The sequence below is a fragment of the Ambystoma mexicanum genome, chromosome 6q, assembly GCF_040938575.1.
Source record: "Ambystoma mexicanum isolate Mex_15411 chromosome 6q, UKY_AmexF1_1, whole genome shotgun sequence".
NCBI lineage: Eukaryota > Metazoa > Chordata > Amphibia > Caudata > Ambystomatidae > Ambystoma > Ambystoma mexicanum.
In genome coordinates, this window is record NC_090937.1 from 251,900,947 (window position 1) to 251,922,745 (window position 21,799).

At 42.6% G+C, this 21,799-nt stretch overlaps 1 protein-coding gene across 2 annotated transcripts in view; it reads left to right on the forward strand.

Annotated features, from left to right (window-relative positions):
* The window catches only part of TRMT10A (tRNA methyltransferase 10A), a 477,951-nt gene extending 458,164 nt beyond the window's left edge, over positions 1-19,787 (forward strand). For both annotated transcript variants that reach the window (XM_069630723.1, XM_069630724.1), the window contains one exon: positions 19,075-19,787. In XM_069630723.1, the coding sequence (XP_069486824.1) occupies positions 19,075-19,307 (233 nt within the window). In that variant the 3' untranslated portion in view covers positions 19,308-19,787. The remainder of the gene's footprint in view (positions 1-19,074) is intronic.
* The last annotated feature ends 2,012 nt before the right edge of the window (positions 19,788-21,799 follow it).

Below are 21,799 nucleotides of genomic sequence, written 5' to 3' on the forward strand. Positions count from 1 at the left end.
GGAGGCATCAGCAACTCCCTGAAACACAGTACTTGCATTAGTATGGTTTTCAATATTGTAAACATAACACACACTTGGGGTCGACGGCACAGTAACATATAAAGAGATGACCACAAATGATGCATTGTCTAAAAGAATCAAGGAATATCTAAATATGATGAGATTTCATCGACTTATTTCTCCGATTTCTTTACATCTGCATCACCTACAAGGAATGTTGTCATTGTAGAGGAAGCTCCGTCGTCTCCCTGAAACACAGTACTTGCATTAGTATGGTTTTCAATATTGTAAACATAACACACACTTGGGGTCGACGGCACAGGTACATATATAGAGATAACCACAAATGATGCATTGTCTAAAAGAATCAAGTAATATCTAAATATGATCACATTTCATCGACTTATTTCTCCGATTTATTTACATCAGCATCATCTAAATGGGATGTTGTGATTGTAGAGGAATCTCCGTCGTCTCCCTGAAACACAGTACTTGCGTTAATAAGGAAGAAAGTATAGCAAATGGAATCACGTCATATGATCACGCTCGATGGAGCTGTCCGTATCCATACCTTGTGCTGCTGAAGAATATCTAGGGATGTTGTAAATGGAGTGCGCACTTCCGAAAGCTGTTGCGCCGATTCGTATACGCAAGGTCCCGCTTCCACTTCTCCTGGAATTACTTGAATGTCAGGCTCCGCATGAAGTGCAGGGGTTGACGCTCCATCTACTGCCTGAAACATAGTACTTGCATTAGTAAGGATTACAATATTGAAAACATAACACACACTTGGGGTCGACCGCACAGGTATATATCAATGGCTAACCACGAATGAAACATTGTGTAGAACAATCAAACGACAAGTATTCCAGCTCTGATGATCTAGTTCGATGGAGCTGTCAGTATCCATACCTCGTGCTGCTGACGAACATCTAGGGATGTTGTCAATGTGGTGGACGCTTCAGCATCTCCCTGAAAGACAGTACTTGCATTAGTATGGATTACACTAATTAAAACTGTAAACAAACACCAGGGGACGACAACTAAGGTGTATATCAATTGGAAAGCACTACCCAAACATTCGGTAAAATAATTACATAATACATAAAAACTATTACTTGACATGCATAAAACAAGTCTGTAGCGGAATAGCCAAGTAAGATTACCTGATACGCGCTAGAAGTGGTTGATAATTGCGAGCACGTCACGGATGTTGAATGTTCTTGCTTCAGATTCAAGGGATAGTCAAGCAGTTGTAAAGGTAAATTATTGTTTGATAATGAAATGCCAATATTAAAAATTGCCATGTAAGGAGACAGAATACTTGAGAGTAATGCTATTGAAAATACGCAATATAGCACAGTTCCCTGTGCCCATATATAGATTTTGTTTGTGGGTTATGAAATCGAAAAAGAATATATTGATAAATGTCATTATTCAAAAAGCTATACACTCATATCAATGTCGAAAGTATTACAAGGGACACAACACCTAAAATATCAATGAATCCATTCGGCTACCTACACACTACCTCAAGGCCTAAAGCTAAATCCGGACACTTGACTCACCAGTGGCGGAATGTGGACAAATACTGTGGGAATGGCATTTGTGAGCAATTTTCGTGTCGTTCGCCGTTTATTCTTCTTTGTTACCAAATATGTGGCGTACATGTTCGAGGAAAGGTGCCAGCTGCAGATGCGGAATCGATCACCCCTCTTGTCATCTAAGACTTGTTGGACTCTACTTTACAGCTCAACCAGTGTATATCCGCAATGTCTGACCCATTCTCTTATTCGATCAACAGTTTTCGGGAATACATGCATTGTAGTGCCTTCAGATTTAGCATGGGTCTTCGAAGGGCAACCGCTAATCGAACAGGCAGGCATTGGTGAAAATTCTGAAAAGTAAATATCGACATTATTATACAATCTTGATGAATAAAAATGTGATACAGAAGTAAATGAACCATACAATGTTCAATGCAAGGTTTGTTTTGGTCACCGGAACTATACCAGTTCATCATGTGCGGCTTAGTTTTTGCATAAGTTGCAGAAATGTATAAATGACTAAACTCTGAACATGTGACTCGTCCCTTAGGATGTTCTTTCTTGCACGAGAAGGAAACATGCTTACATTATAGACTGGACCCCCGAAGGATGCAATTCGATGACAACTGACACAGATGAAAATAAATAGATCTATTGGTAGCATAACAATTGAAACTCAAGTCAATAGCAATGAGACCAATGAACATAGCACTATTGAGTACTCTACTTGCATATAGATAGACATTTAAAAATCAACGAAATATGACTAGGATACATGGCCTTACCTTGACCAACAAACAGTTGGATTCAGCAAGCCAAGCAGTATGTTGCAGGAGAACAGGTAGATGGCCACAGGTAGCACACTGACTAGTTTGCTCGAAGCGGTCACAGAAGTTCACGGATAGCACGACGATGAGCAGATTAGCATAGATCTTAGTGGTTCCCAGGTAGCACGTTCAGGAGTTGACTTGCAAAGCACAAAGATGTTCTCATGAGACATATCAAGTGGTTTATAAAGTATTAGAAACAGGGGTGTGTTTGTGAATGAATGACGTGTGTATGTCGTGGTATTATGTGGTTTGCCGGGGGCCGGCCAGCGTGAGGGTGGCGGGACCTGCCTGGAGACACGGGATCCGAGGAGGCCATGTGAGCGATGGCCCGTGGGCGTGGGATACCTTTTGAAATGTAAATGGTGTTTGGCACCTTGGCCGTTTGCGCCCCTGACAGCCCCCAATGGCAGCGGTCATCCCCGGGTGCGAACTGCCTTTGATGGGGGGTGGATGGATGGATGGATGGGCCGGTGGGCGTGCAGACAAGGCACCGGAAGACTGCTGAATGGAGACACACTTATGTGGATTGCAGGGGGGCGGCCTGCTTCAAGGGGAGCCCTGCCTGGAGACACAGGGTCTGAGGAGGCCATGTGAGCGATGGCCCCTGGGCGTGGGATACCTTTTGAAGTGTACATGCTGTTTGGCACCTTGGCCGTTTGCGCCCGTGACAGCCCCCATGCCAGCGCTCATCCCCGGGGGCGAACCGACAGTCTTTGATAGAGGGGGTGGGATGGATGGGCCTCGGGCGTGCAGACAAGGCACAGGAAGACTGCTGAATGGAGACACTTATGTGGATTTCAGGGGGGAGGCCTGCCTGGAGACACAGGGTCTGAAGAGGCCATGTGAGCGATGGCCCCTGGGCGTGGGATACCTTTTGAAGTGTACATGCTGTTTGGCACCTTGGCCGTTTGCGCCCGTGACAGCCCCTCATGCCAGCGCTCATCCCCGGGTGCGAACCGACCGCCTTTGATAGAGGGGGTGGGATGGATGGGCCAGTGGGCATGCAGGCAAGTGTGTGGGAGCGAGGGGCCATCAGGCCCCTCTCATCCTTTACTTCTCAGTAGAACCTCGGACCAAGTGCCTCCAGTAGTGGGTTCGCCCCTTGCCCTTATGTGATGTTAACTTTGGTTGACATTCACGTAGATGGGACCACTGAGCAGGACACGGGGCATCCATTTTTGTACCCCCTTTCCAATCCATCTTGGTGACCAGGCCTCACTGCGCACAGCACATGGCCCCCATCCTCGTTCCCACTCTGACTGGAAAACTCCAGAGGTATTTGCAACAGCTAATAAATGTAACGCATCACTCTACCTCTTCGATCACTGTCCTGCATGTGAACCAGCCTGAACTAAGCACATAGCTCGTTCATCTCCACAAACGTGTCCTCAATACCTGCATGCATTATTGAGAATATATTATGTTAGCTTAGATAGTGACCACCCTGCTTCACAGCAACCTGACCTTCACCCATTCGGAGCACAGATGTCTGACCTCCATCCTTGAATGGAGACACACTTGATTCATTTAAACAATCGAAACAACCGTTGTTAAAATATATGTGGTGTTTTATTTTGTATCTTATTTTGATGACACAAAAATACAAGACTTTACACATTGTACAGGTCAGGTTGCAGCACAGTGAGAGAAAATCCCCTGTACTGACCGCTGTCACTCGGGAACGTTTCTCTTATGGCACGAACGGCACAGGCGGGTATTACTCTTCGAACGCAGTGTCCAAGCCTCCCGTGAAGCCACCATGTAAAGGAACGATAGGCCACCAGCCTGTACCACCTGTGAAAAGGAATGAAACAAACTGTTTTGAAATGGCCAAGATAAGTTTAATAAACGTTTGTTGTCAATGACAATTCTTGTAACTAATGGCATTCTGCTCAGACAAATGCTATCTAGACACTGCACACTATTGAATGACTTTCATGCGTTACAATGATATTTATATGTAATTTTGGATATAGTAGAAGACCATGAAATAGGAGTGGCATGACAAGCAGAGTATACTTACTCGTTACTCGGATTACGAGGACGAACAGTTGTGCGAAGTTCGTGCATAAGCACCATCATTATCCTCAACACGGACCTTGTGAGGCAGGCTGCCCTGAAGCCTGGCAGCTCGCTGATGCATTGCGGTCATGGCTCGCCTTCCGAAATGTAGGCCACGCATCCTGAGTTTTCACAGCAGCAGCAGTTCTCGTCCTCGGTTGGCATTAGCTCGCACCGATTGCATGTGCACCAGGTGGAAACACCGTCCATGCGACTAGGTCCAGGCTCTTCAGCTGTTGAATCGTCCTCCCTACTGCCGTCCGAAGACCCATCGTTTTCGCGCGTTTCCCTTTCCAGTAGTTCCTCCTCGGTATACTTAGGCTCGTACATGTAGGGCATTATTGTATCCATTGTGTGTTAAACAAACTAAAATAATTTATAGCGGTGGTACTGGTATCTGTTCACACGGGCTACAAGCAACGAAGGTAGCTGACCAGAGCACAGAAACGGGTCACAGAATACTCAAAGTAACACAGAGAGAGGAATGGAATCAAAAATCTGCTGCTGTGTGTTGTGAAACGGTCTGTTTATACTTATTGAGTAAAGTGGCGTCCTGCCATTTCCATGGCGACACGTCATTAGCTGAAGCGCAGCGAATGTTGACACGAGACGTGCTTTGGCGTTGTGAAATGGGTGGTACGCGTCTTTTGATGACAGGCTCAGGGGCGGGGGATATGATTTAGTGCCGCAAAAGCAGATCAGCCAGGGCGATGGGGGAAATGATAGGATTATCACAAAATGGCGGCTCCCTGATGCCTGTTTTCGCGTGCGTTTAATGGATGAAAACTCGGGTAAGGTCCATAGGAAATTTTTCTAAAATCGAGCGACTTAGGCTTAAAAACGCATGGCCGACCCGTAGGGGCAATAAAAAATGTAGACCGCACCATACCTTTAAATCAGCAAAATTGGTTGCTTCTCTATATAATTTTTTTGTGTGCATCTCATTTAGAGTCATCATCCAATCATATTCAAACAATCGTTTTTTAACATAAGCGTGACGATTTTTGAAATCTATTGGTTTCAAACCACATTCATCTAATTTATGATTCATCAAGTTTGAAAAAGCTAACACGGAAGGTGGATTCTCAGCTTTTATCATAATCAAGAACTCCTCATAAAGCGAACATGTTGGAGGAAAAAGCATCTTTCCATAGTTAGATAGCTGCCGCCAATGAAACCTAGTTGATAAGGCAGTTATACCTAGCTCCTGTCTTAATACACAGTTGGGTACAGAATTTGGCAATCTTAATGTGGATTTCCACAGTTGTCCCTGGATTTGATCAAGCAAAGAATCGATATTAATCAAACATAGGTCTAATCCATAAAGTAAAATAGCTTTCACTTTTAACAAATAAAACTGGAACAACTGTGTCATCGAGAATTTACAATATTTCCCAAACACTATTTTCATTTGAGTACCCAAGACCGCTGTTTTTTCATTTAGATTCACTCTCCACGTTTTTTTTTTAGCAGGAATCAGTTACATCATAGCCAAGATATCTCATGGTTAAGTTGACAGGTATAGACTTGAATTTATAGTCCATTTCATTGTAGACCATTTTCTTTTTAAGTTTTTCAATATAAAAATACCTGATTTTTTGGGGGTTGCAGGTGAGATTATGTTTATATAGGTACTCTGCAAAAATTGCCAGTTCATTCTTAAAGCCATAAGGAGTACGATCGAAAATCAAAACATCGTCTGCAAATGCTATCCACTGTATTCTGAAGTGTCCTAGTTTTGCTGGCTAGGATATTTCCAAATTCCATATTTGCTCGATATCCGCGAGGTAGAGGTTAAACAGGGTTGCTGCTAAATTGCAGTCCTGCTTAACCCCCACCTCAGTAGGGATTGGACTTGTTGTAGCACCTGATTTATTAATTCGTACAAGATATGATGTGTCTTGGTGTAAATTTGCGGTTCCCATGGAAGCGCGGAAACCGATTTGAAATCGTGAAAGTAATGCAAATTGGTTGATGTAAGATTTCAATTGTTGGAGGATAAGTGTCGAGAAAACCTTGGCACTCGCATCTATCAGTGCGATAGGTCAAAAATTGGCTGGGTTGCTTTATCACCTTGCTTATATATCGGGACTATAACTGATTGCACCCACGAAGCTGGCATGGTTGACGCTAGAATAATCCCATCAAATTGAATTTTACGCAAGGGCGCCCATAGCTCAGCATTTTCTTTTAATACACATGGTGGAATGCAGTCCGGGCCAGGAGCTTATGAATTGTTAATTTTTCCCAAAGCCCATCTAATATCATCCAACGTCCATCGTTTTGATATATCCACTCGATAGATTAGGGATTTAGTAGGGCAATCACGAAATCTATTAGGCAATGCAAATTTATTTTTATAGAATTGCTTCCATACCTCTTCGGTAATATTAGAGGTTTGATCACCATTTCGTTCTGCTTTATTGCCCCTTATGATTGCCCAAGTAGTGCGTCTATGTCATGCCCTCCGTCCGACCCACCAGTGATCCCAGGTCCCCCTCAGCCCGAATACACCCCCCACTTACCTTCCGGGGCTCACGTTGGCGGTCCATGCCGGCTCGCACACAGCTACAGCAGCAGCTTCACGCTACCACTCCACAGTCACGACTGCGACCGTTCCTCCATTGGCAGTTGCCGTGGAGATTAGGCCATCAGAAGATCAAGATCGCTTCCTTGCATCGTGCTGCTGGGTCTATCCGATCTCGTGACCTGAACTCGCGATCACGTGACCCAAACTCGCGATCACGTGATCAGGAAGCAAACGGTACTTAAGTAGTGGAGTGCTTCAGTACCGCGCTTCACAGCTGTTTTCTCGGAGACCCTGTCTGGCCTGCGATTCTTACCTTGTTTCTCCATTGATCTTGGACCCGGCTAACTCTTCTCGGAACCCTTTGTGGATTACGTTAGATCTGACTTTACCGGCTTGGACTGATACATTTGGCTCTTGACCTCGGATCGTTGTCACGGACTTCTCTTTGGATCCCGCTTTGTTCCGTCAGCTTGGTCTGCTACCCTTGGCTCTAGACCCTGGATTGTTGTCACGGACTTCTTGTGGATTAACCCTCTTCACAGAATCTGGAACATTGTATGAACTACGACTCACCACCTTCCTTGCCTACAATCTGGTTCAGTCCTGCCTGCAGGTCTTCCCCAGGTGGGGTCTGGTGTGACTACCAGTAAGTGTCTCCTATTCGGGACCTTTGCCCACTTGAGCCCCGGAATCCCTACTTCTGTCAATTCCTGGTAAGATCCTTCCTGTTTTTTGGTTATCTGTGCATTACCCTGCTTGCTTGGTACTTAACGCTGTTTTCCTTCATAGCTTCCGTGGGGCCTCCAGTACTTCGCGGTTCCGGATTCTTCTCCACCTGTGGCCTCAAAGGTTGCATAGGGAGTGATTCTGTCATTCTCCCTGTGCGGCACTTGGGGACGGAGGTCTCACATATCTACACGACACTCAAGTTACAACAGTCTATCATTACGGCACAAAGAAGCTATCATTGCTTGTTTTACAGAGTTATGCTTCTGTAATTTTTGATGCTATTCGAGTACGTATTTATTATTTTTCTTTTTGTTACCTGAAATTCAGTATCAGATAACCCCATTTTACCCCATTTTACTTAGCTGCACAATATCCTGATGATTCTTTTTTTTAGTGCAATAATCCTTACAGTAAGCAAGTCATGATTTTTCAACACATCTCCTTTTTTCTTTTTTAATTCCTTTTTTACTAGTAGTCCCAGTGCAATACTAACTACATTTGTCATCTGCGTTTGTGATAAAACCGAATGGACTTTTAAGTCATTAGGCTTATTGTAAGATGACAAACTCTTCATTATTAGCCCATTTAGTCTCCTACATAAGTGGGGGTTCCACCTTAATGAAGCTCCAGGTCTATCATTTTGTAGAAAAATAGTAAGTGGATCACATTCCAAAGCTGGAGTCCTCAATCGCACCTTTAAATATAAAATGCAATGAACGCTCAAATCCAGCCTAAGGATCTGAACCTCATCATAGTTCAAGGATATCGCTTCAGAAACCGCAAAGTAATCAATACACAATTTTTTGTTGTTACGATTCCAGGTAAAAGAATTCTCATTGGACACAAAATTAATCAGTTTAACATTCCAACGTGCTAAAAAAGCTCCAGACTAGGAAAACTTTTAAAGCAAGCGGAATTAAATTCTCCCTCCAATATTACTTTTGCATCAGGCCATTTGCAAAATACCTCATCAAAAAGCACATCAAGTTGTTCAAATAAGTTATTTAGATCAATCACCAGAGGGTTAAAATACAGTGAAGTTATTAGAAAGTAATCCCTCATTCCTACTCCAAGCTCAATTACAATTGCAACAAATGAGTACACAGTCCAAGACCGCAACAGAGTAAAGACAAGTGCTGTATTTACAAAGATTGCAATTCCCCCCCGATGGTCGCCCCTTCGGTGATTGCATCGCTATCCTGTGCCAAGATGCGAATCCCTCAATTTTAATTTTCTTGAATAGTTTCCTGACCTAATATAATGTCAAGCAGTTTGTGGAGAGCATATCTCGCTACCCGAGTTGTTAAATTTTTTGCTCCCCACGAGTTCCATGACATTAAGCGAAGTGCCTGTTGGCTACTATGAGGGTATACTTTTTATTTCATCTTTTCGTGCCCCCAAAAGTGCCGGAATCCATGACCAGTCTTTAGAAACAGTAGACAGTCCCACCAATTGTGCTATTTCCACTGCTTCTGATGGTTGAAAGGTAGAAAAACCTACTGACAGTGTGTTATTACTTATTTGATTTGGTATGGGAGTCTCATTAAAGATTTTTGCTTCTTCAATGGATTTAAGTTGACAGATAGTTAGGCCTAAGGTTCCCAACTCTCTTCTGTGATCCCAGATCAATTCTGCGATAATTTCAAACACCATCCTATGTTTTTATTGATTGAAGTGTAATCCAAACAATGTCATTAGAAACCAAGGTTCTCAGAGCGGGAATTTTTTTAAACATCTGTAGCATAAATGAACGGTTAAGGTCTTGATCCCCATTTATTTGGGAGCAACTAATCCATCCCAAAATACAGGAGATCATCATAGTATGAGTCCTATCATCCTTTTTCTCTTTCTCATTCACGCATTGTTCTTGATAATTTTGTGTAATTTTGGGGGTATTACTAGTCTTGTGATTGTGTTTAGTATTGATTTCAGCACTTTGAGTTGAGGCATTTCCCTTAGTGTCTAACAACTTTTTTATGGATTTGTTATTTATGAAGGCGGACGTATGGGAAGAGTTGGAACCATTTACCTGATTGATTGGTTCCAAATCATTTTAGTTAGTGGGTATCACTTTGTCAAAGGGTGGAATCGTCCACCTGCACCTTTGGGTGCAACCCCTTAGCCTCTCTGATTCCTTCTTGAAGTACATTCGGCCTCACTGTAGTTTTTTTATTAAAAATTGGTTTGTAAAATGTCGAAAGTAAGGATTGCTGTGTCGTGGTCAAAGAGTCTGAAAATTCTCTGTTTGTCCATGACTACCTTTTCCGTTTGAAGGGAAAGTTTTCTGTCATTTACTATTCCCAAATTTGCTTGTACCTGAAGGGCCAACCTACTTTCAAAAGAGAGCTCTTCTACATTGATCCCTAGTTTGGTGCTCCTTTGCACTGGAGAAATACTCCTATGAGTCATCGTACTTATCACCTCATCAGCAGAGCTAGTTTCCGTGATGGTATGCTGTTTTTGACTATTTATTTTTCCTTTACCATTATTCTCTTGATGATCATTTTTTTTAACATTTGCGTCATTGCGTCTGTTCATAGCTCGAATATCCAGTCTTTTTTGTTTTCTGGACATGAAATGTTTTTGCTCTCCGCATTCCGTTGCCTCCTGTAATAGGGGGACATCCGACTTCTGGGTTGTATTTCTAGTTTCCTCATTTTATGACAGCTACCAAGTGTGATGGACTATCCGGCATGTCCGTACCAGGATCGATGTGGAGAGTTTCTTCATTCAATTAATTCTCAGAGAGTCCGAGTTCATTTGATTGATTAAAGAAGAGCAGTTGCTCAATTTTTTCTTCATGGTTCGCAATCATTTGGCACAATTGTGCATGAGTATATATTTGAACACACTCCTTGTTTTTAGGTGCCTTTAGAGTTTGTGCAAATGTGGTTGCAAATTCAAATGTGGGGCAATCTATGTTAGGTTCCTGAGGGCCTTCGTTCACAGTTTTGATCACCTCAGTTTGTGAGGCTGTAGAATGGAATTGTGTCACCAGCGTTTGTGGTGAGTAACAACCCCCTTGTCTTCTATAACTATCAGCAAAAATATATCCCTCAAGCTTATTTAGTTTAGAAGAAATTTCAGTAAGTACTGATCTGATATCACGTAATTCATAATGGGTATAATCATGACCCTTGTTGAGGAGATTAAGAATCCTGGACATTACTGGAAATGAAGCCTCAAAGCTTTGTAGATCCTCCATAACAGTTGGGGGCTTCGCTTGTAACTCCGAAATGTTCTCCTCATCCATAGTTTTAGCATAAGTGGACATGTGGGAGTCAAGCGATGAACATACTATGCCCGCTTCATTGTGGGTAAATTCTTCATTATATACATCTATATTAGGATGTTTAGTCAGTGTCGTATCAACGTCAGCTACCCGTGGATCAAGCTCAGGCAGTTTAACATTTGATAAGTCACTATGCAAGTGCACTTTATGTCTGCTGATCGAGCACACAGTAACTGGTGTTGAGGGACCCTCTGAAAGTATTACCCTTTTCTCGAGTTCCATTAACACTGCAGGAGCAAGTATGGAAATATCAGAGGGGGGCCTTGAATGAACATCTTCTATAGTTGCTAAAGCATGGTTATTCTCACTTGCATGTATACTAAGAAAGCTTTTTCTTATATTCTAGGTTATTGTGCTATTCAAAGATGTAACCTCTGTATCAGCCACTATGTCATTGGCATCATAATAGTTCTCACTTAACGGTACCATTGGCATGGGTGTCGTGAGCGACTTCAATTTCCCCTTACACTCATTCATACTTCGTTTTTTAGTTGCTACTTTGTTTTCTATAAGACCGCTCCGTAGTCACGTGGACATAATACTGTGCCCAATACGCAATGTAGGAACGTTAAAGGAACTCTTCACAGATAGCCTTTCTGAGAGTTTAGTTCGGTATCTAATTCAATGTAGTGCCCAAATCCAAGAATTAATCACCACACCTAGACACACATTAATATAGCTATAGCTTACCCCTTATCCAATAGATTCTGCAGAGTCTAGTGCACCCTCAACCCTTCACCCGCCACCTGAACAGCCCAACAGCCGGTACTTCGGCGGTACTTCTGGTGCGTACGCACACTAGTGATAAGGTATTCTGGGAAGGGGGGGCGCGGTCACAAAAAGCTCCAAATAATGATGTGGTCTGTATAAGGAAAATGTATGGAAGACGTATATTAGAGTCGAGTCAACGATTTCCGCAAGAAAGTTAACCTTAATCACTTTAACCTTCGTGCAAAGAAAAATTATTACTTGATTATCAAACAAAGTCCAACATGAGTTCTATCCGGACGTGTTGCGGGAGCTTTGATCACTTCTCCTTACGCATGGCGCATGCAGCAGGCAGCAATCCACTGGAGAAGTAGAGGCAGCAGCAAAGTCCACCACAGCCCAACAGCCGGTACTTCGGCGGTATGTCTATTTTTGAACTTAATACTCATTTTGTATGGCATTTGCTAGACTTTGGAAAATCTGCTGTTTGATTTCTATATCAACCTTTCGCCCTCCGTGCAAAGTAACCCTGTGACATATTTTAACATTCACAGATTTTGTGGCACGTTTGGTGAACTCTGCTTCCCTGCCTCCTGCTGCAACATATGCTGTAAATTGTGTTGTTTTGACCTCAGGATAAGTATGGCTTTCTCACTTCACTCGGTGTGGGAACTTGTACTCCCATAGCGAAAATCGAAAGCTGGCCCCCATGAATATGCACAGTAAGTGAACATATCTTAAATACCTGTACATAAATTTAGGTCAATTGACCTTACCCCTTAGAAGAAAGTACACAAGACAAAAGAGCATTGGCCGTTCACACCAAAAAAATCAACACCAGAAAAATAATCCGAGACATGAGATTTTCCAATAACTAGTATGAAGGCATCATGAAGCAAGACACAGACAGATTCAATGGTCAAATAAAACACTTTTATTTACTTATGTCAGGATGGTGCAAGGCCTAGCTAACCCTATGCTAAGGTGGGATTTCCATACCTAAACAAACGAAGGATAGCCTGAGTCAGTAAGTTCAATTGAAGTCTGTCTGTGTCCAAAACCTGTACTTGCCCTCACAATTAAAGCTAACCAATGTGTAGTGATGTTGGCAGCAAAATAGTGTTCCAAATAAAGTTCTGAGCTTATTACAACTCTTGGCTTACTTTCAAGCTGCCCTTGCCCATGTTCAAAACAGTTCCAAAAGACCTTGGAGTTCCCTTCTCCAATACGACAATACAGTTCCAAAAAGGCCTCAGGGTTCCTTTCTCCAAGATGACAACACAGTTCACAAAGTCTCTGGATTCCCTTCCCCAAGATGTCAGCTCTTCCAGCATGTAAACTTATAATCAGTTCAAGTCTTAGTTTTCAAAACCTGTTCCAAGTCAACTTTATAAACTTTCAGGCTCCTTAATAGTTCATACAGATTGCCTTCTTTGTTATTCACTTTAGCAATCCTATTCCAAAATGTAGATTCTTTTTTTCTTTCCATGGCTTTTCCAAGCAGGGTATCCTCGGTCTATGCGCAGTTGTTGGACCACACGGTCCTCCCATTACAGGTCACACAACCTATAACCCTTGGCACTCTGTTAGCTTTCGGGCACTCTTTAAGGTTTCTTGCCAACACAAGTTTTTCTCTCACTGCACCTGTGCCTTTGATTCTCCTGGGCAATCTCTTGGCTTTGCCACAGTGTGTTCTTCCACACAACTCACTCCGTGGTGCTCACTGTCTTCCACCACCTTGTTTTCACAATATTCTTAAGTGCTTATCACTTGATTTTCACTTTATTCATAGACTCGTCATTTGCTTTTAAATGTTCATCACTTGCTTTTTCACATGGGTCCAAAACGTTTACTCCATAAATGTTCATGACTTAATTTTCATACTTGTTTTAATTAGTTTGCAGGTTCATCTGAAATTTGCTTTAATTATGTATTCAATAATACTTGCTTCACATTCAATTGCATTTACTTATAATTTGTAGCTTGCTCGATATCCAAAACCCCTCACTTTGGGTTCACCATTACTTGTCACACGTTTTCAGTTCATTCAGCAAAACTATATGCCCTGTGATAGTCCCAGGAGCACCCCAGTATGAGTGTTCCCTTTATTTCACTCACCAGTCCTCTGCCGCTGCTCCGGGCATCCTCTTCTTTCTTCCAGCATCCTTTGACTCTGCGCACACTTATCTGGAGCCCAGCGAGCAGCGCTCGCCTTCTTCGAACTTCACTACATATTACTAGTTGCTCCGCTCTGCACTCGTGGACACTACTGGTGGCCTGCAGTACTTGGGAGTCTTCCGTGCTCATGGCCTGCATGGGCCCCAGTAGCTGTGAGCAAAGGAGACCATAGCCGTCTCGACCCTCTCACGGCCTGCATAGGCCCCAGCGTCACAGTCTCTCTGTGTCCCGTCCTCCAGGCAGGACCCTTCTTGGCAGGTTTTTTTCCCCTCTGAGGCCACTGTCGGTCTGGCCGGTCTCTCCTGGACCTGTTTCTCCTTATCCTTCCCCCAGCTTGCTGGCGGTCTCACCTTTTACGCACCTGTGACATGTTAACGGAAACATCGAGTGTGACTCAAAAAACGAAGAATCGGAAACAACTAAAACGAAAGAAATCTGGAAAGAGGCAATTTTTCAATGCCCTAAATTAGGCTGCAGCAATAGAAAAATTGGAAGCATCAAATCACTCATTTATCCAGCAAGTGGACATGAGTCCTCTGAAAGTGGCGGAGTGCAGTCGACCGGAATTCGAAACAAAACCAGGTCAGTCCGGTTATCACAAAAATGAGTGTGGGCCTACAAACGATAAATCAAATAGAGGTGTGCAAGAAAACAGTGCATTTGGCACCAATCTTTTGCAAATCTAAAAAAGCGGTTGCCCTGCAGCATGTTCAGGGTGAAAGGGGTACTAGTACTGATGGAGGGGAAGGATCAATCAACCAAATGGGAGTTGGGCATGAGCCCCGGGATGAATTTAGGAATCCCTATGATAGTGCTGAAGGGGAGAATATAACAAATGCACGATAATAGTCCCTTTGCTTTACCCACTGTTTGGCTCAGAAACATTGACTAAAATAAGGTTAGGGGAGGCTTAAATCGGGGGGGGCAATCTTGGCATTAACAAGGCAAATACTAGATTTGTTCCTATTGGCATCATACGATATAGACCATATAAGTTTTCCGTACGACCATGTCACCTCAACATGTAGGGATGGTCATGAAATCCAGAATTGGTGCCAATGCCCTGCTTAATTCAACCCCAGAATTACAAAAACTGGGCATAGAAGTGTCTAATGTTTTACCAGAAAATCTCCAACAAAGAAAATATGGAGAGATCTGAAATGGGGTGAACAATACAAGATTGGAGTGAGATCAAGTAGGTCAAGATGAACTAATCTGGTCTCAAACAGGAACGGCTAGAGTGACTGAGAAGAAAGGGCAGTTGGGAAATAAGGGTGGAGACAGAAATAAGCTCTGGGCTATGCCCTGGAAAACCTTGCTGAATTATTTGAGAAATTCAGCGGTCTGGAGGATGTGCTTTAGTTGGTGACCAATTGAAGTTTCTCAGTTGGAACATGCAGGGCTCCAGTTTGCTCAAGGGTGAGGAAATTAAGAATTTTATATTTCAGGGGCATGACCTGATTCTCTTCCAAGAAACCTTGTTGCGTGATGCCTTCAAATTAGACGGATTTACAATCCTACATAAAGATGCTTCAAATCTAAATGAGGGAAGATCTATCTTCAGGGGGCCTGTAGTGGCAATTCGAAATAATGGGATTAAATCCTGTGTTAGACTGGCATCGGAGAGTGGATTCTTCCAGTAAGGATTTCCTTCAAAGCCGAGGCTACGCTGGGAACGATTGTAGTCATCAATGTATACTGGAGTCCTGTGCATTCCGATTTGGAAATCTTCCTGATGGACTTGGCTGACCTTCTTGCCAATGTAAAGACCTACTCTCCTGGGGACCACATATTGATAGCGGGAGATTTGAATTCCTATTATTTAAAACTGTCAGATGAGATCAGACAATAAAAGGACCTGTGTCTATTGAACTAGAAGGCTGAAATTCTTCAAAGAATGGAATTTAAGTATCATTAATGGCTCTGTTGCAGGAGACATCCCTGCGGCCAGAACATGGAGGACTGGTGACTCGAATTCTAGAATTGATTATTTGGTACTCTCCCCTAGTCTTCTCAGTAGTTGCAACACGATGCTGATTAAAGATATGGGAAAGAGTGATCATATTCCCACTGAGGCATCTTTTGTGCTAAGTATTGGAAGGAGGGATGAAAGGTTGTACAATGTTTGGTCAGATTTGAGAAATGTGGTGGGGTCTTGAACCGTAAACTGGCCAACTTGTTGGATGCAGATTATGGGAAGGCCCCAAGTGAACTATTTAAGCATATATGCTTTTTTTCGATTTCATCTGGGAATTGGATAACCCGAGTGTCAAGAAGTACCACTTGCGTAAAAGTCATCAACATAGTTTTGATCAGGAGACCTGTGACTGAAAGAGGGTATTGAGAAGAGAAATTCGCCTCTTGGCAGGTGAAGGCCTTCATATAAAGGTCTTTATGCAGAGGAAGAAAGATATATGTAATAGCTATCGGAACTGGTCCAAACATTAAAACAAGGCCGTATCAGAATGTAACTCAAAGAATTTCTGGAGTATAATCCATCCTCCGAGTCATGCCCAAGCTTTAGTTCAGTCTAATGTTATCCCCGAACAGGAGTGGCGAAAATATTTTGGGGGCATTTATGAAGAAAGGAACCCAATGGATTGTGAACTAAGGCAGAGTGTTAAATGAGACATTTTCTTCGATGAAGAGAGGATAGAGGGCCTCCTATGCACTTAATCAAGAGCTGCAGACCCAAATGGCTTCACTAATGAAATTATGAAAACATCAGTAAGAGCTTGTACCTCAAACCTTTTCAATTTATTTAAGAACATCTTGGCAATGAAGAAATGTCCAGTAACATGGAATAAGGCCATTGTTATTCCAATCTACAAAATGGGGGATAGGTTGGACCCCCCCAAATTATCACCAGATGGACGTCGAGAGCAAAAACTTTCTGGTCCTGAAAGAATTGGAAGACTGGGCGGACCGGGCCATTATTATTCTCAAATTTCAAACTGGCTTCTAAAAAGGCCTTTTAACTATATTGAATGGTTTGGTAGAAAACCCATTGAATCTGAGTCAGAAGTCTGATTCCCCCGGTTTGTGGAGTGTGGATTGACCTGTCTAGGGCTTTCAACTTTATACATAGGGGTATACTATGGGGGTAGCTAAACAATTGGGGAATCCCAGAGGGTCTTTTATCAATCCTAATCTATCTCCACAAGAAAACATCTGTTCAAGTGAGATTGGATTTGGAGGGACATCTTTCCCGCCCGATAACAACGGAAAAAGGACTAAGACAGGAATGCATAGTAGCTCCATGTCTTTTCAATCTCTTCCTGGCGTACCTCTGGGAAGCACTTATACCCCATGGCCTGATAGCTCCTTCATTAGGCATAACAAAGGGGAATGGTTTGGCCTACGTGGATGATATAGTGCTGGTAGATCACATGCCGTAGGCCTACAACGTCTGATTACAGCATTTGGCAAATATGCCTTGGCAAATAATCTGATTATCAATCTAAAGAAGACTTTTGTTAAGTCATGTAATCATTCAAAAAGGAATATGAATGCTAGATTTGAATGGGCATTAGACTCACAGACCCTCCCAATAGTGAATGAAATCAATAACCTAGGATTTTTCATAAGATCTAGTCCCTCATCAAAAAGATCAGAGATGGACATAGATGGAAAAGTAAGTCAATTCATATGCCAAATGAAAAGAAATACTACTTTCATACTGTAGATTCACTTTGCTTCCCCTCATTAAATACTATAAGGGCAAAGTAATCTTGGTCTTGATGTATAGTATAGAAATTGACCATATGGCTAAAATATCGATTGGGTCAGAATTGAAGGCCTAATCTGGAAAAGAGTATTACATCTACCCATGTCACTTCCCATGGCACGCCTATGTTTTAAATTGGGCTTGCTATCTCTGCATTCTCATATGGTTTGCAGAAGGGTCATGCTATATAACTCCATTATCAGTCTCAAAAAAATACCCTGTATGAGGATGTGGAGTTGCTTTTGAATCTGGGCGAAAACAGGTTCTTGACAGTATTAAATAAAGAAGTGAGTAATGTGTTAACTAGTTGTGATTCAACACAAAAGGTGTTGATTGAGAAGCCCCTTAAGGAAAAAAAACGTTAATGCAGAATGATTGGATCACAACTAAGGAACCGTTCTCAGAAATTACATGGAACAGAATGTCTGCTGGGAGGGAAACATTTTCACCATTGGAAGTTATAGGAATGTTGAATGGAATGGCATTCATCATTCTTTAATATTCTGGGGAACGTGTATTAGCATCAATGAGTGTGTGATGTGCTACCTCTCCTGTTCATGATCCATTGATTGTTCTATTTCCCCTGATTTGTCTTCAATCTTCTATTCACTTCCCTTTTTATATGTATTTTATGCTATAAATTGTGAAAAGTCTCTTGTTGACTAAATCCAACAAAAAATAGTTTCTTTTATGTGCTATTCTGAAAAAAGCCCCACTCATGGTTTGCGTGTCTATGAAGTTGCTTCATATGTAGCGATAGTGACCCTTTATGTTTTTCACACCGCTAAGTTCTTTGTATCTGGGCATTCTCATGGAAACGCCTACTAATGTCACTTCCCAGACTGCTAAGAGCATCAACAATTGACGATTCTCCTTGCAATGACCTTTTCTGTAAAGTCACTGCTGTTGGTATCGGTACATATGCAAATTAGAAGGTCTGCATGCTTCCCCCCCCCCCCACAGGGTCTGTACAGATAACCAACAGGTCAGTTTTCTTCGTGTATAATAGGCCCACAGCTTTGTTATTTTTTGTGCTATTCATATGTTAAAATGACAGCTCCCACAGTTACCCAAAAATAAGTTGTTGGGGGTTGGAGGATAGGGGAGGGGCAGATGGACATGAATGGAACCAGGCACGTTTCAGGCCACTGCTGGTGCGCTACCATGTCTAAAGTAACATGCAAAACTAGTTTTTAAAGTTGGCCACCCTAAATATGTACACATGCAGAACACTACCAGACTGCATATGAGCGACACTTATATCACTATAGGAATTTTTGCTGCATCGTATTTGTATCTATTTAAATCGTATTTGTATTGTCACTTATTTTGTTGCGTGTGTTTTGCTACATCATTTCTGATATGCCCATGTGCTAAGGATAATTCTTTTGGCACTGGCAGCCACACTCGCTCGTTGCTCTGCATGTCACGAATGGCCTAAATGTTTTCTTTTTCTGTATCTCATTTGCCAGTGTTCGAGATCATGCTTGCATATCTGGAGAAGGAGGACTGGAAGGATGCTTTCTTCAGCGTCCTGCCACAGCGGAAGGGGGCTGTACCATTGGAAGGGGAGGCTAATTTGCCTGACCGGAACCTCGACGGCCAGGAAGACATCGGCGGCGATGACCTGGACGGCGATTCCAGTGAGGAAGAGGACGCAAGCAAGAATGACTTGAACTCGGATAGTGTGGAACAAAACCCATAGCGCGAACACAGACAGTTGTGAATCACCCTGGGCAACTTGTCTTCGTTGCAGTGGACCCGAAAATATTCTTATACACAGCAAGCTGTGAGAATGGAGATTGAGAATGTTTCTTCTAATTTTTTTAAGATCCCTTGTTTTAAACTTAAAAACTATGATAAACGAATCTGACGTTTGAGGCGGAAGATGTTTTTTTTTTTTTTTTTAAAGTTTTTTTTGTTGCTTGTTTAACCACATGCTTTGGAAATTTAATGTGAGGCAGTTGGGCAAGTATGAGGTCCCTGTTATCATTTTTATTTTATGTCGAGCACTGCAATTTAACAGTTTACAATGGTGCTATCCAGTGCAGATGAAAAGTCTATAATGGCCTACGGTTGTATACACAAGACATTTGTACACCCTTGAATTGTGTTTATTATGTGTCCTTTGGCACATGTGTTTGGCTATGTATTTATAAAGTTAAATATAATAATTGTTTGAGAACAGTTTGAGATTTGACAGCCTAACTACTCTCGATATAGCATTAAGGACCACCTTCCTGCACAAGCTTGTGTGGTAACTGCCGGCTAGCCCGAGGCCAGAAGCGCCTGAGCAAAGCAATAGATTTACGGCCACTACCAGACAAGCCCGCCCCAAAATGCGGTGCATAACGCTTATTAGTACCCCCCCCTCGTTTTGTTGGTTGTTAAGGGTTTTTAAAGCAAAAAGAAAGATGTTCACTTTGATGGATAGGTGTATCCTATGGTGCACCCATAGGCCAAAGGGGACATTACGCTGTTTCAAGATGGCTACCCTGGATATGCGAGAGTGGCCCTTCTCGCTTTTCAGGGCCATTCCATAAATGAGAGGGTGTGCTGGGGACAGTCATCGAGAGATATTTGCAGTGGGTGGCCGCAGCAATCATCTGTCTAGGAATCTAGTTATACCATGGGATTCAGTCCACCGTGGCAGGACATTGATTGGCTGAAACCCCCACGCTGGGTTCGAATGAGAAATTACCTCGCAAGTACAGTGCAAAACATTGTTTCACAGTTAGCAAGTTATCTCCTTAAATGAGTAGTGCCATTAGCCTTTTTGCATACCGTAATCCAGTACCACAAATTGATGTCAAAGTATGTTTTAGAGCTAGGGGGCCGAGGGGCAGGACAATCTGACATTGCAAAGAGTGTTTTATTCTTTTAGAATTAGAAACATTTATGCTATCCTACAAAGGCGCCTTTCTTGTAGTCTCCCGGATTCCAATGCATTAAAGGAATAGTGCGCTCAAAAATGTCATTGTCCTGAGCGTTCGGGCATGTGGTTTTAAGCAAACTGCGATCGATCATAAAAACATTTCCAATGTACCTTACCTTAGATTTCCTCACTTTTACACATGCAAAAGTGGGCATCTTGTGCTAATCTTATCCGTTGATCGATCGCCCAAAGTTCAAGTGCCCCTTGCAGCATTAAATCATGTCATCTGCCCTTGAAGTTGACATCACTATTCCTAGCAATATTCTCTAACTATTTTCATGACGTTAGTGGGCAGCGTAGCCAAACGTGCCCAGTCATCACCTACGTCTTAACATCAGTTGACGCAGAACCCGGAATATCAACCCACCCATCCTCTCAGCACAGCGCGTCCCAAATCGGAATAGAAAACACTATATTTGAAGGAAACATCAATACTCTGCAATTTATAATGTGCTTTTATTTCACAAAAAAACGCTCAGAGTACATCCGCTGATTTGGATTAACCATCAATTTTTTTATGTCCTTGGGTTAGAGCATCAAAACTTTATCATGAGGCACACAGTATTACTTTTGGGAGAAGATTTGCATTCGATGCACCTTGAATCGCAAGGCTTAGGCATCAGCTTCTTGCTACACCGTAAACAATGACAGGTTGCTCCTTGTCACTGGTACCGCAAAAGGGCATATCAGTCTCAGGCGATAGTCCCACATCAGTGTAGTGGAAATCCATCCGTTTAGGCGTATCTGCCACTGCTGGCTGAAGAAACCATCTGTCCGTATCTTGAAACTATGGCATTCGCTTGAACGGTAGAATGTAGCTGTGTAGAGAACATAATAAAAATATATTTTAGTAGCCGTTCGTTATTCAGATTTATCTCCATTTACCCTGTAATTCTGCACCAGGTGAAACCTAATAACGAACACAAACCACAAACAATGGAAACACGCAGAAAACATTGGGGAAAGTTTGAGTCTACGGTGTGCTTGAGAGGTTAGCCGTGTGGAGTACGTATACCTCCCAATGGGATACGGAAGCTGACGGAAAAATTGAACGACACATATACTGCATTACAACGGAATATTTGCAACAAACTTGGGGTTGGTGACCCTAAGTTCCCGGGGGGAACCCAGACATGGACTCCTTCCTCACTGTGCCCAGAGAGGCACAGCTCCACCTCACTGATGAGGCCCAACAAGGCTGAAACACGTGTATGGGGTTGCTGTAGGTACTCTTGTTTAGAAGGGAATTGCCATAGCATTTC